Genomic DNA, 16,059 nt, shown 5'->3' with positions numbered 1-16,059 from the left:
CATATCACAACATAAGGCATGTTGTACAAAGTATTTCTTTTTAATTCAATTGACTGAGCATCCCCATTGATTAAATTATTTCACAGCTCAGTTGCAGAATTATAACCCCATTGCGCCATCTAGTGTAGGATTCCTACATCATCTGTTAAAACAGAAAGAGATCGAGACAGACACACACACCGCACGCATGCTCACACGCACACACCTACACACACTAGCATTTATAACCGGATAATTCACCTCATCACTAGAGCATCCACTAAGAGTTGAACTTATAACTTGCTAATTGATAGTGAAATCTTTGAGCATTAGGATTAGATCTCAATGGCCTAGCCCAAGGTTTCCCAAACTCGGTCCTGGGCCCCCCCTAGGTGCACGTTTTGTTTTTTGCCCTAGCACTACACAGCTGATTCAAATAATCAAAGCATGATAATGAGTTTGTTATTTGAAGCAGCTGTGTAGTGCTATGGCAAAATCCAAAACGTGCACACATGAGATGGGGGGGGGGGGGGGGGGGGGGCTGTTTGGGAAACCCTGGCCTAGCCTAAATGATGGCATGGGCCTTTATGATGGCATGTTGATATTACGAAAATACTCACTATAACCTCGTTTGAGGGATATAATTTCTTTCTTTCAAACATTTTCATTTTATTTAATTCATCAACTTTTTACACATTGGGTTTCAGGGTGTTTGATGGTTGCCTGAGTCATCAGGCCACTTTTTCAAGTATTGCCATATATTTTCAAGTGGTTTAAGTCAAAACTGTAACTTGGCCACTCAGGAACATTCAATTTCATCTTGGTAAGCAACTCCTGTGGATATTTGGCCTTGTGTTTTAGGTTATTATCCTGCTGAAAGGTGAATTTATCTCCCATTGTCTGTTGGAAAGCAGTTGTCTGTTGGAAAGCAGACCAAATCAGGTTTTCCTCTAGGATTTTGCCTGTGCTTAGGACTATTTTGTTTATTTTTAGCCAACAAAAAAAAACACCCTAGTACTTGCCGATGACAAGCATACCCATAACATCATGCATCCACCACCATGCTTGAAAATATGAAGAGTGGTACTCAGTGATGTGTTGTGTTGGATTTGCCACAAACATAATACTTTGTGTTCAGGACATAAAGTTAATTTCTTTGCCAATTTTTTTGCAGTTTTACTTTAGTGCCTTGTTGCAAACAAGATGTATGTTTTGGAATATTTTAGTCTGTACATGCTTGCTTTGTCCACTCTGTCATTTAGGTTAGTATTGTAGAGTAACTATAATGTTGTTGATCCATCCTCAGTTTTCTCCTATCACAACCATTAAACTCTATAACTGTTTTAAAGTCAACATTGGGCTCATGGTGAAATCCCTGAGAGGTTTCCTTTCTCTCCAGCAACTGAGTTAGAACGGACGCCTGTATCTTTGTAGTGACTGGGTGTATTAATATACCATCCAAAGTGTAATTAATAACTTTACCATGCTCAAAGGGATATTCAATGTCTGCTTTTTTTTGGAGGGAAAACATAATTCCACTTTGGCATTATGGGGTGTTGTGTGTAGGCCAGGGACACAACATCTCAATCTCAATACATTTTAAATTCAGGCTGTAACACAACAAAAGGGTGGAATTATTATTTCATTTGCATGACACAACACACAAAGAAATAAAACAAAAATAACTTCATAAGTCATAAAAAAGGATTTAATTAAGGATACCAAAAATCACTGCAAAGGTCACAATTAAACATAATTTTGTTTTATAAAATCAGACACAGCAAAAATAAAACAGACCAAGCTCTCACAGGTAAAGCCAATTAATACACGATCGATTAGCTCAGTTTAATAAATAACAAAAAATACTTAAACTTGCTAGGCTAAGGTAACATTAGGTATGGTATGGAAAGGTAAGGTACTCAGGCACATAAATGCATATATCCACTAAGAGCAAAGAATTTGCAACAGACACAGCAAACTTCAGATGAAGTCAAGATGTCAACATGTTTCTTTTCACCCTCACTCTTTTGACTGAAAGTAGATAGGATTTCCCAGGTTTACATTTGTTATACTAGGTATCCTTTACGTAAGAAAAATGTTTATTTCTGGATTTTCATACAATACACAAATGAGTTATTGTGAAAAAAAGGAATATAAACTAAAATTGCAGTAATGCTCACAAGGTTTTGTTTTAGATGATAAAACATTTGGCTTTTGAACATAGCAGCCTCTGTTCTAGAGATACTGTAGCAAGCTCACAGATTTGCCCAGAAATGTTCTAATAATTCTTTAAATGTTGTTGACAATAATTGCATTCATCAATTTACAAATTATAATTATACGGGTGTTTAAACATTGCATATATAACTACAAACAAATTTGGTAAACAAATGTAGGGGTGACCAATTCTGGGTGACCATTCAGAAAGTATGGTGCAAAAGAAGCAACAGGGGGCAGTATAGAGCAATAAATTGGTATAGCAATAAATTGTATCATCAGCACTGTCCAAGTGGAGGTGCAGCCCTTTATTACTGTGTACTTGTTTGAGCAATGCAGAATTCTTAACATTGGATTACAGTTTGCCCCAGAATCCAACCAATGCCAACCAAAGTCAACCAAATGTAGGAGCAAATACTATCATTCCTTACAGGGATAGTGCAATTTCCCCCCCCTGTAGCTGTTCCTATAGACTTCACACTGTCCCTTTAAAGCAAAATGGAGCTTGTGACATAACAAATCAGAATGTGACAAGAACAGAATGAAGACATAATGACAGCATAACCCACTGGGCTCAGACGTCAATTCAGCGTCTATTTCAAGTTGGTTCAACGTAATTTCATTGAAATTATGTGGAAACAACATTGATTCAACTAGTGTGTTCCCAGTGGGAAGTCAATGGTGCCATCTGTCAATGATTTTAGGAGGCGGGATAATGATGATTTAAAGTGTTTCACTGTTCAGATCCCTCTACACTTGTAAGATATCCAGACACAATGTGTTCCTGACTATCTAAGGGTGTCAGAAAGATCTGATCCCAATCATATCACAATGCATATTTTAATCATCTAAATGTGGGCACAATCAGAATGAGACAAGATCAGGACAAAGGACAAATGTTAGAACCAGGTATAAACTGGACTTGAGAAAGCTCATGAAAGGACGCACATGGATATCTTTGCTATATACCGTACATGTTAAGAGGTACTTCCTGTTTCCGTGACTGAGGGGATACACTGTAAGAAATGTGATCTTCCTGAGATTGGAAAGATTTGCTGTTTTTCTTTGAGCATTATGCATCAACTCCAGACTGTTCGATTGCCTGCCTGCTTGCTGCCATGTTGGGTCAATAGTTTGGTCCTTTACTAAAAGCATCCCTGCTCCTCATCATGACACCGTAACACATGGATAGATGGCACACCCCTGGCTGGCCAGGCACCCCAGGGTTACCTCTCTTCCCCTCCTCCCCGTTTAGGCCAGGGGGTCCTGGTTTCCCTGGATGACCTGGTTTACTGTCTCCCTGGGGACCCATTGGACCTGGGAAAGTAGACAATTACAAATTAGGTGTTTCTCTTGTCGTTCCAAAACATGTTCTACTGGTTGCCAACAATTCTTAATCCTGTTATTTGATCTTTTTGTTACTGAATCGGGGTAGTTAAGGTCACAAAAGGCGAACAGTGTGTTTATCTGCAGAAGAGGGAAAACAGGTTGCAATAGACATGAAATGACTCCCAGAAAGTGCTCTCAAACAGCTTGGACCGAGGACATGATTGGAACAATGTGCAGTGACCCAGACACATCAATATTAAAATAATTGTACTGTGGGCCTCCCGGGTGGCGCAGTGGTCTAGGGCACTGCATCGCAGTGCTAGCTGCGCCACCAGAGTCTCTGGGTTCGTGCCCAGGCTCTGTCGCAGCCGGCCGCGACCGGGAGGTCCGTGGGGCGATGCACAATTGGCATAGCGTTGTCCGGGTTAGGGAGGGTTTGGCCGGTAGGGATATCCTTGTCTCATCGCGCTCCAGCGACTCCTGTGGCAGGCCGGGCGCAGTGCGCACTAACCAAGGGGGCCAGGTACACGGTGTTTCCTCCGACACTTGGTGCGGCTGGCTTCCGGGTTGGAGGCGCGCTGTGTTAAAGAAGCAGTGCGGCTTGGTTGGGTTGTGCTTCGGAGGACGCATGGCTTTCAACCTCTGTCTCTCCCGAGCCCGTACGGGAGTTGTAGCGATGAGACAAGATAGTAATTACTAGCGATTGGATACCACGAAAATTGGGGACAAAATGGGATAAAATAAATAAATAAATAAATAAATAAAAATAATAATAATAATTGTACTGATTGACTACCCAAGTAGAAATAATTATATTACATACAGTGCAATTGGAAAGTATTCAGACCCCTTCACTTTTTCCACATTTAGTTACTTTACACCCTTATTCTAAAATGGATGAATTGTTTTTTTCTTCATCAATCTACAAACAATAGCCCATAATGACAAAGCAAAAACAGGTTTTTAGAAATGTTAGCAATTTATTTTAATTTTTTTACCCGGAAATATCACATTTACATAAGTATTCAGACCCTTTATTTAGTACTTTGTTGAAACACAGCAATTACTTTGGCAGCGATTACAGCCTGGAGTCTTTTGGGGTATGATGCAACAAGCTTGGCACACCTGTATTTGGGGAGTTTCTCCCATTCTAGGGAGTGTCGCTGCACAGCTTTTTTCAGGTCTTTCCAGAGATGTTCGAATCGGTTCAAGTCTGGGCTCTGGCTGGGCCACTCAAGGACATTCAGAGACTTGTTCGGAAGTCACTCCTGCCTTTGTCAGTCTTGGCTGTGTGATTAGGGTCGTTGTCCTGTTGGAAGGTAAACCTTCGCCCCAGTCTGAGGTCCTGAGCACTCTGGAGCAGGTTTTCATCAATGATCTCTCTGTACTTTACTCTGTTCATCTTTCCCTCGATCCTGACTAGTCTCCCAGTCCCTGCCGCTGAAAAACATCCCCAACACCATGCTTCACCGTAGGGATGGTGCCAGATTTCCTCCAGATGTGACGCTTGGCAATCAGGCCAAAGAGTTCAATCTTGGTTTCAGCAGACCAGAGAATCTTGTTTCTTATGGTCTGAGAGTCCTTTAGGTGCCTTTTGGCAAACTCCAAGCGGGCTGTCATGTGCCTTTTACTGAGGAGTGGCTTCCGTCCGGCCTCTCTACCATAATGCCCTGACTGGGTTGTGCAGCAGAGATGTTTGTCTTTCTGGAAGGTTCTCCCATCTTTACAGAGGAACTCTAGAGCTCTGTCAGTGACCATCAAGTTCTTGGTCACCTCCCTGACCAAGGCCATTCTCATCCGATTGCTCAGTTTGGCCGGGCGGCCAGCTCTAGGAAGAGTCTTGGTGATTCCACACTTTTTCCATTTAAGAATGATGGAGGCCACTGTGTTCTTGCAAACCTTCAATGGTGCAGCAATGTTTTGGTACCCTTCCCCAGATCTGTGCCTCAACACAATCCTGTCTCGGTGCTCTACAGACATTTCCTTCGACCTCATGGCTTGGTTTTTGTTCTGACATGCACTGTCAACTGTGGGAACTTATATAGACAGATGTGTGCCTTTCCAAATCATGTCCAATCAATTGAATTTACAACAGGTGGACTCCAATGAAGTTGTAGAAACATCTCAAGGATGATCAATGGAAACAGGATGAACCTGTGCTAAATTTCGAATTTAATAGCTAAGGGTCTGAATACTTATGTAAATAAGGCATTTCTGTTTTTTATGGGGTATTGTGTGTAGACTGATGAGATTTTTATTTAATAAATTTTAGAATAAGGCTGTAACCAACAAAATGTGGAAAAAGTCAAAGGGTCTGAATACTTTCCGAATGCACATTATATACAATTTGATGTGCAGTAGCATACCATATGGAGTAAATATATTTAATATTTTACCTGGAGACCCTGGTGTTCCCGGATCTCCAATCTCTGTTCTTCCTGGACTCCCCTTCTCCCCCTTTATTCCTGGATCTCCTGGAAACACAAATAGAACGCAATGTGTTCCAGTAAAATCCATTGTTTACTTACGTTCTACTCGACTGTTTACCCGTACATACTGCACAGATTAATTGAGTCCTACCTTTCAAGCCACACATCCCAGGATGCCCAGGTCGACCTGGATGGCCCGGCTGTCCAATGGAACCAGGGTTCCCAGTAAAGCCCCTTGATCCCTGGGGTCCAACAGGGCCTGGTACTCCGGGAGTCCCGTCCCTGCTTTGGCAGTGGTCACAGTAACTTTGCTGCTGGTTACTGAGGAGTAGCGAAGGCATCTCCACTGGGATAAAAACACAATGGAGGGGGGCTCAGATATAGGTGCAGTATAGAGAATACAGCAATTATCAAACTTGATCAATACTCACATCTAAGTACCTCTCTGCATATTTGCTGAATGATTTGCTTGGACATCTCCCTTCCCTGTGGAGATGTGGCATTGATGGAACAATTATGATGATTGTTGATAAATGAGCAGTTGAATGTGAGACCAGGCATGGTGGTGAGTGTACTGGTGGGTTACATACAGGTCTACCCTCTAGTCCAGGTGGCCCAGGAGGCCCAACATCACCGCTCTGTCCTCGAGGCCCAGATGGGCCTGTCTGCCCTGATAATCCTGGCTGGCCTTGGTGACCTCCCAATCCCCTCTGACCGGGGTCTCCTATTGTCCCTTTCTGGCATGCACAAGAGCATAGTATAAGTACACACAATGCTATACTCTAGATGAGGATGAATGTTTGGCTATTCAGGGCTATAGCAACTTACAGAAGTCAATGACAGACTTACCCCCCCTTTTTGTCCCGATGAGCCATTAGAGCCCTATCAATCAAAGTGATGATGGCTGATTAGTAATGTTGCTTAATCACAATTCAAATGACAACTCAATTTGAGAGTTGTTCCCATACTACCACATTTCCAATCCAATTCCTCTACATGAGTGTATTACAACATAGTCAGTGCTAGTCTACAGTATGAAATTAATACATTGTGACGAGGAACATATTCTTAGTTATGAATTACAGTATATCACAAAAGTGAGTACACCCCTCACATTTTTGTAAATATTTGAGTATATCTTTTCACGTGACAACACTGAAGAAATGACACTTTGCTACAATGTAAAGTAGTGAGTGTACAGCTTGTATAACAGTGCAGATTTGCTGTCCCCTCAAAATAACTCAACACACAGCCATTAATGTCTAAACCGCTGGCAACAAGAGTACACCCCTAAGTGAAAATGTCCAAATTGGGCCCAATTAGCCATTTTCCCTCCCCGGTGTCATGTGACTCGTTAGTGTTACAAGGTCTCAGGTGTGAATGGGGAGCAGGTGTGTTAAATTTGTTGTCATCGCTCTCACACTCCCTCATACTGACTGGTCACTGGAAGTTCAACATGGCACCTCATGGCAAAGAACTCTCTGAGGATCTGAAAAAAAGAATTGTTGCTCTACATAAAGATGGCCTGGGCTATAAGAAGATTGCCAAGACCCTGAAACTGAGCTGCAGCACGGTGGCCAAGACCATACAGCGGTTTAACTGGACAGGTTCCACTCAGAACAGGCCTCGCCATGGTCGACCAAAGAAGTTGAGTGCACGTGCTCAGCGTCTTATCCAGAGGTTGTCTTTGGGAAATAGACGTATGAGTGCTGCCAGCATTGCTGCAGAGGTTGAAGGGGTGGGGGGTCAGCCTGTCAGTGCTCAGACCATACACCGTACACTGCATCAAATTGGTCTGCATGGCTGTCGTCCCAGAAGGAAGCCTCTTCTAAAGATGATGCACAAGAAAGCCCGCAAACAGTTTGCTGAAGACAAGCAGACTAAGGACACGGATTACTGGAACCATGTCCTGTGGTCTGATGAGACCAAGATAAACTTATTTGGTTCAGATGGTGTCAAGCGTGTGTGGCGGCAACCAGGTGAGGAGTACAAAGACAAGTGTGTCTTGCCTACAGTTAAGCATGGTGGTGGGAATGTCATGGTATGGGGCTGCATGAGTGCTGCCGGCACTGGGGATCTACAGTTCATTGAGGGAACCATGAATGCCAACATGTACTGTGACATACTGAAGCAGAGCATGATCCCCTCCCTTCGGAGACTGAGCCGCAAGGCAGTATTCCAAAATGATAACGACCCCAAACACACCTCCAAGACGACCACTGCCTTGCTAAAAAAGCTGAGGGTAAAGGTGATGGACTGGCCAAGCATGTCTCCAGACCTAAACCCTATTGAGCATCTGTGGGGCATCCTCAAATGGAAGGTGGAGGAGTGCAAGGTCTCTAACATCCACCAGCTCCGTGATGTCGTCATGGAGGAGTGGAAGAGGACTCCAGTGGCAACCTGTGAAGCTCTGGTGAACTGTGGTGGCCACACAAAATATTGACACGTTGGGCCCAATTTGGACATTTTCACTTAGGGGTGTACTCACTTTTGTTGCCAGCGGTTTAGACATTAATGGCTGTGCATTGAGTTATTTTGAGGGGACAGCAAATTTACACTGTTATACAAGCTGTACACTCACTACTTTACATTGTAGCAAAGTGCCATTTCTTCAGTGTTGTCACATGAAAAGATATACTCAAATATTTACAAAAATGTGAGGGGTGTACTCACTTTTGTGATATACTGTATATACACTACCGGTCAAAAGTTTTAGAACACCTACTCATTCAAGGGTTTTCTTTATTTGTACTATTTTCTAAATTGTAGAATAATAGTGAAGACATGAAAACTATGAAATAACACATAACACAAAATAAATTTGAGATTTGAGATTCTTCAAATAGCCACCCTTTGCTTTGATGACAGCTTTGCACGCTCTTGGCATTCTCTAAACCAGATTCACCTGGAATTATTTTACAACAGTCTTGAAGGAGTTCCTACATATGCTGAGCACTTGCTGGCTGCTTTTCTTTCACTCTGCGGTCCAACTCTTCCCAAACCGTCTCGATTTGGTTGAGGTCGGAAGATTGTGGAGGCCAGGTCATCTGATGCAGCACTCAATCACTCTCCTTCTTGGTAACACAGCCTGGAGGTGTGTTTTGGGTCATGGTCCTGTTGAAAACAAATGATGGTCCCACTAAGCGCAAACCAGATGGGATAGCGTATCGCTGCAGAATTATGTAGTAGCCATGCTGGTTAAGTGTGCCTTGAATTCTAAGTAAATCACAGACAGTGTCACCAGCAAAGCACCCCCACACCATAACACTTCCTCCTCCATGCTTTACAGTGGGAAATACACATGTGGAGATCATCCGTTCACCCACACCGTGTCTCTCAAAGACACAGCGGTTAGAACCAAAAATCTCCAATTTGGACTCCAGACAAAGGTACAAAATTCCACCAGTCTAATGTCCATTGCTCGTGTTTCTTGGCCCAAGCAAGTCTCTTCTTCTTAATGGTGTCCTTTAGTAGTGGTTTCTTTGCAGCAATTCGACCATGAAGGCCTGATTCTCACAGTTTCCTCTGAACAGTTGATGTTGTGATGTGTTACTTCAACTCTGTGAAACATTTATTTGGGCAGCAAATTCTGAGGCTAGTAACTCGAATGAGCTTATCCTCTGCAGCAGAGGTAACTCTCGGTCTTCCATTTCTGCAGCGGTCTTCATGAGAGCCAGTTTCATCATAGCGACTGATGGTTTTTGCGACTGCACTTGAAGAAACTTTCAAAGTTCTTGAAATGTTCCGTGTTGACTGACCTTCATGTCTTAAAGTAATAATAGACTGTCATTTCTCTTTGCTTATCTGAGATGTTCTTGCCACAATATGGACTTGGTATTTTACCAAATAGGGCAATCTTCTGCATACCCCCCTACCTTGTCACAACACAACTGATTGGTTCAAACGCATTAAGAAGGAAAGAAATTCCACAAATTCACTTTTAAGAACAAGCACCTGTTAATTTAAATGCATTCCAGGTGACTACCTCATGAAGCTGGTTGAGAGAATGCCGAGAGTGTGCAAAGCTGTCATCAAGGCAAAGGGTGGCTATCTGAAGAATCTCGGATTAACACATTTTTGCTTACTACATGATTTTATGTTTGTTATTTCATAGTTTTGATGTCTTCACTATTATTCTACAATGTAGAAAACAGTAAATATAAAGAAAAACCCTTGAATGAGTAAGTGTTCTAAAACTTTTGACCTGTAGTGTAGGCTATGGAAAGAATCACTGTAATGTGGTTAGAACAGTTTCACATTGAAAAATCATAGCATTTGCAAGCATTAAGTACTATGTAACTGGGCTTCCGAGGCTACTGTCCAATCAACTGTCCAATTGGATAAAATACTTTTATATTATAGCCATAATTCAATCATTGATGTACGGTGCAATTGAAAAGTATTCAGACCCCTTGACTTTTTCCACATTTTGTTTTGTTACAGCCTTATTCTAAAATGGACTAAATCCATTTTTCCCTCATCAAACTACACAAAATACCCCATAACAACAAAGCAAAATAGGGTTTTTAGTATTTACATAAGTATTCAGACCCTTTGTTATGAGACTCCAAATTGAGCTCAGGTGCAACCTGTTTCCATTGATCATCCTTGAGATGTTTCTACAACTTGGAGTCCACCTGTGGTAAATTCAATTGATTGGACATGATTTGGAAAGCACACACCTATTTATATAAGGTCCTACAGTTGACAGTGCATGTCAGAGTAAAAACCAAACCATGAGGTCGAAGGAACTGTTCGTAGAGCTCCAAGACAGGGTTGTGTCGAGGCACAGATCTAAGGAAGGTCTAAGGAATCAGATCTAAGGGAAGTACCCCAAAAATTCCTGCAGCATTGAAGGTTGCCAAGAACACAGTGGCCTAAATCATTCCTAAATGGAAGAAGTTTAGAACCACCAAGACTCTTCCTAGAGCTGGCCGCCCAGCCAAACTGAACAATCGGGCCTTGGAGAAGGGCCTTGGAGATGACCAAGAGATGACCAAGAACCCGATGGTCACTCTGACAGAGTTCCAGAGTTCCTCTGAGGAGATGGGAGAATCTTCCAGAAGGATAAACATCTCTGTAGCACTCCACCAATCAGGCCTTTATGGTAGAGAGGCCAGACGGAAGCCACTCCTCAGTAAAAGGCACATGACAACCCGCTTGGAGTTTGCCAAAAGACACCTAAAGGACTCTCAGACCATGAGAAACAAGACTCTCTGGTCTGATGAAACCATCATTGAACTCTTTGGCCTGAATGCCAAGAGTCACGTCTGGAGGAAATCTGGCACCATCCCGACAATGAAGCATGGTGGTTGCAGCATCATGCTGTGGGGATGTTTTTCAGCGTTAGGGACTGGGAGACTAGTCAGGATCGAGGGAAAGATGAACAGAGCAAAGTATAGAGAGATGAAAACCTGCTCAGGACCACAGACTGGGACGAAAGTTTACCTTCCAACAGGACAACGACCCTAAGCACACAGCCAAGACAATGCAGGAGTGGCTTTGGGACACGTCTGAATGTCCTTGAGTGGCCCAGCCAGAGCCCAGACTTGAACCCGATCGAACATCTCTGGAGAAACCTGAAAATAGTTGTTCAGCGACACTCCCCTTCCAACATGACTAAGCTTGAGAGGATCTGCAGAGAAGAATGGGAGAAACTCCCCAAATAAAGGTGTGCCAAGCTTGTAGCCTCATACCCAATAAGACTTGAGGCTGTAAATGCTGCCAAAGGTGCTTCAATAAAGTACTAAGTAAAGGGTCTGAAAACTTATGTAAATGTGATTTTTCAGTTTTTGTTTTTTTATACATTTGCAAGCCTTTCAAAAAACCTGCCTTTGCTTTGTCATTATGGGGTATTATGTATAGAATGATGAGGTGAAAAACTATTTAATGCATTCTAGAATAAGGTTGTAACGTAACAAAATGTGGGAAAAGCCAAGGGGTCTGAATACTTTCCAAATGCACTGTAATCATAGGAAGTGCAACTTACATGATTACCTGGAATCCCCATATCTCCCTTTTCACCTCTTAATCCCTGTAGAGAAAATTCAACTAGCAATTATGATGTTTGTTTTTAGTCGTACAATGTTTTTGTAATTTTTGCTTGTGATTAAATGTAAGGTCTTCAGTAATCAAGTCATTGTCCTTCAGAACAGATTTCAAATTTGCCAGTCATGATTTTAGAATGAGATTTTAAGGAAAGGTTGTTGCTACAGTTGAAGTCAGAAGTTTACATACACTTAGGTTGGATTCATTAAAACTCATTTTTCAACCACTCCACAAATTTCTTGTTAACAAACTATAGTTTTGGCAAGTCGGTTAGGACATCTACTTTGTGCATGACAAGTAATTTTCTCAACAATTGTTAACAGACAGATTATTTCACTGTTTCTCAATTCCAGTGGGTCAGAAGTTTACATACACTAAATTGACTGTGCCTTTAAACAGCTTGGAAAATTCCAGAAAATGATGTCATGGCTTTAGATGCTTCTGATAGGATAATTGACATCATTTGAGTCAATTGGAGGTGTACCTGTGGATGTATTTCAAGGCCTACCTTCAAACTCAGTTGCCTCTTTGCTTGACATCATGGGAAAATCAAAAGAAATCAGCCAAGACCTCAGAAAACTTTTTGTAGACCTCCACAAGTCTGGTTCACCCCTGGGAGCAATTTCTAAACACCTGAAGGTGCCAGGTTCATCTGTACAAACAATAGTATGCAAGTATAAACACCATGGGACCACGCAGTCATCATACCGCTCAGGAAGGAGACGCGGTCTGTCGCCCAGAGATGAACGTACTTTGGTGCGAAAAGTGCAAATCAATCCCGGAAAAACAGCAAAGGACCTTGTGAAGATGCTGGAGGAAACAAGTACAAAAGTATCTATATCCACAGTAAAACAAGTCCTATATCGACATAACCTGAAAGGCCGCTCAGCAAGGAAGAAGCCACTGCTCCAAAACCGCCATAAAAAAGTCAGACTACGGTTTGCAACTGCACATGGGGACAAAGATCGTACTTTTTGGAGAAATATCCTCTGGTCTGATGAAACAAAAATATAACTGTTTGGCCATAATGACCATCGTTATGTTTGGAGGTAAAAGGGGGAGGCTTGCAAGCCGAACACCACCAACCCAACCGTGAAGCACGGGGGTGGCAGCATCATGTTTTGGGGGTGCTTTGCTGCAGGAGGGACTTGTGCACATCACAAAATAGATGGCATCATGAGGATGTAAAATTATGTGGATATATTGAAGCAACATCTCAAGACATCAGTCAGGAAGTTAAAGCTTGGTCGCTAATGGATCTTCCAAATGGACAATGACCACAAGCATACTTTCAAAGTTGTGGCAAAATGGCTTAAGGACAACAAAGTCAAGGTATTGGAGTGGCCATCACAAAGCCCTGACCTCAATTCTATGGAAAATCTGTGGGCAGAACTGAAAAAGCGTGTGCGAGCAAAGAGGCCTACAAACCTGGCTCAGTTACACCAGCTCTGTCAGGAGGAATGGGACAAAATTCACCCAAATTATTGTGGGTAGCTTGTGGAAGGCTACCCAAAACGTTTGACCCAAGTTAAACAATTTAAAGGCAATGCTACCAAATACTAATAGAGTGTAAATCATTCTCTACTATTATTCTGACATTTCACATTCTTAAAATAAAGTGGTCATCCTAACTGACCTAAGACAGGGAATTTTTACTCTGATTAAATGTCAAGAATTGTGAAAAGCTGAGTTTAAATGTATTTTGCTAAGATGTATGTAAACTTCCGACTTCAACTGTAGGTCCATGACAGTCAGTTTAATGGATATTTTACATCCAGAGACTCAGTCCAAGTGACTTCTTAACCGCAGTCCTGTGGTGACATTGTCTTTTGACTCGGTATGCTACCTAGTTTTTCCCACAAAGATCATAGCTGTCCCTGTTTTCCATGACATTAAATTAAGAGGTTGTTCAACATGATTCCACTCCGGCTAAATGAAAGCAACCACATTTGGAAGGAGGTAGTGAACCGAGCATCCGATTACACCCCAAGCGGTCTTTTGTAAATGGAAAATGTAGCAACCTCTATTTATGTTTTCCCAAGCAATCTCTGGTCCATAAGTAAAAATAACTTTTCAATATGTTCTACAGTTACAGTATGTTTCCTTTCATTCTTTGCTGTATACCATTATTTGTTCTCTTGGTCTGAGCAACATGGCAAAATACAATCAAACTGAATACTTCAAATGTCTGGAACATGAGAACAGACTCTCCATCCAAAGCCTCAGGTGTTGCTAATGGGTTTGAAATATCATCAGGTGTTACATAAGAAAACCCAAATTAAATGTTATGAATACCTCCCCTCCTCGTTCACCTGGATCTCCCCTTTTTCCCTGGTGAGATAGAAACGACACCGCAATCATATGTTATTCTTATGTGCAGTAAGAGAATATAGAGTTACGATTACAAATGTTTCAACTTCAATACCCACATACTGCACCACATCCATGACACATGCTATGGATATGACAGATGACAGTATGTTCAACATTATACAAGCCTCTTGTAGTGTTTCACTCGTTTTTTCAGATATTTTGTAGTAAGATTGCAACTTGTCCTGAAGTGGTAGAAATGAAATGAAAGGCAAACTGAAAAGTACTGTTTATGATATTTCTGAAATGGTAAACTATTGTCTCAAAAAATGTCTGTGAAACAGTTCCTGTAAACAATACTGTTATAGATCAATTATGTATTTTACTGCATTCGATTAACCCTCACCTGTAAATTGCAGTCCTTGGGGTAATTTATTTATTTCATCCCATGAAAGACTTGCTTGTTTGCTGTAGTATAAATTAATATTCTTTATTGAAGTTAATGGAGGTAAATCTGGAAACACAGCTCACCATAAAGTAGGTTTCTGGCTCCTAATTCTTAATCAAAATGCAACGTCTGTATTTTTCCTCTCTCATTAAATAAACAAAATGTGATCGGGATGGCAACACTGAAAACATTTGCAGAAAACATTCCTAATGCTCAATCCCAGCTCAATCGTACACTACATCTCAGAAGAAGAAAACATTTATATCAATTTCAAAAGGATGTGAGATCCTCTTTGAACAGAACATTTTGTGAAAATGACTATAATTGCTAATTCCAGTAATTGCTAAATAGGCCTACACACAGGTAAATCCCTATCAAACTGTCAAGACACAGTATTTTCCCAGCAGTTAAGAGTGATTTTGTAGGAGCCTGTAAATACCTTAGGTCCTGTCAAGCCTGGCATTCCTGGGTGTCCTGGCTGACCTGCTATTCCAGGGTCACCTGACATGCCCTGGAATAGCATTCATTCAATCAAGCATCATACTGTACATAGTAAGAACATATGGTAAGAACATGGTAAGGACACTTCATCTTTTAGACGTTCTGTAGCTTACATCGTACTGAAAACAGTTCTAAATTGTGTCATGTATCACCTTTACTGTCTATTTACATTCACAATAGACATAATCAACAGATATGAAATGTTAAATGTTGACCTCTGGTCCTGAAACCCCTGGTTGACCTGGTAGTCCATTTTCACCTTTGTTGCCCTTTATTTGAAAAAAATTTATTAGTTAAAGGCGGAATTCTATGGTAAGACATAGCACACAAACCACAGTAGATACTGATATGGAAATACAATTCTGCTTTGAAATCATAAAATACTGCTGTGGAGAAAAAGTAAAGCTCATTATCAGCATTAGAGTTTTAGGCGACAATTGATTTTTCTAAACGAATGTGCTCCAATAACTGCTGTCTGAAACGAAACCATAAATATGAAAACACTGCTCATGTCCATAAACTACTATTTCACTCCTGTGCCATTAACCAATACACATTGGCTCTCGTTAATGCGAGATCAGCTAATAAAAAGTGACAGGGAGACAGAGGGTCGATACCAGAGAAACAGACCGCTTTTGATTTCCATCCCAAAATTCCACTGACGAAGGCAATAGTAGCACTGTAGGCTTGGACCACCACTTCATTTGGCATCACTAGTATAGCCATGGCACTGCTCTAAACAACATACTCGCTAGAAGTTATATCCATGTAGAAAATGCTAACCCAAGCTAGGGTTGC

General features: G+C 41.5%; 1 protein-coding gene across 1 annotated transcript in view; it reads right to left on the bottom strand.

Annotated features, from left to right (window-relative positions):
* Window positions 1-1,706: 1,706 nt before the first annotated feature.
* LOC129859985 (collagen alpha-1(XXI) chain-like) overlaps window positions 1,707-16,059 on the bottom strand; it is a 69,902-nt gene continuing 55,549 nt past the window's right edge. The window contains exons 21-30 of the mRNA XM_055930288.1: window positions 15,477-15,530; window positions 15,200-15,271; window positions 14,298-14,333; window positions 11,944-11,988; window positions 6,804-6,836; window positions 6,545-6,691; window positions 6,386-6,440; window positions 6,106-6,300; window positions 5,922-5,999; window positions 1,707-3,513 (exon numbers count right to left, since the gene is read on the bottom strand). Coding sequence (XP_055786263.1) covers window positions 3,323-3,513; window positions 5,922-5,999; window positions 6,106-6,300; window positions 6,386-6,440; window positions 6,545-6,691; window positions 6,804-6,836; window positions 11,944-11,988; window positions 14,298-14,333; window positions 15,200-15,271; window positions 15,477-15,530 — 906 coding nt within the window. The 3' untranslated portion in view covers window positions 1,707-3,322. The remainder of the gene's footprint in view (window positions 3,514-5,921; window positions 6,000-6,105; window positions 6,301-6,385; window positions 6,441-6,544; window positions 6,692-6,803; window positions 6,837-11,943; window positions 11,989-14,297; window positions 14,334-15,199; window positions 15,272-15,476; window positions 15,531-16,059) is intronic.

Source organism: Salvelinus fontinalis, chromosome 1 (genome assembly GCF_029448725.1).
Source record: "Salvelinus fontinalis isolate EN_2023a chromosome 1, ASM2944872v1, whole genome shotgun sequence".
Lineage (NCBI taxonomy): Eukaryota > Metazoa > Chordata > Actinopteri > Salmoniformes > Salmonidae > Salvelinus > Salvelinus fontinalis.
Note: the sequence above shows the minus strand (reverse complement) of the source record. Positions and strands in the feature narration are given on the sequence as shown.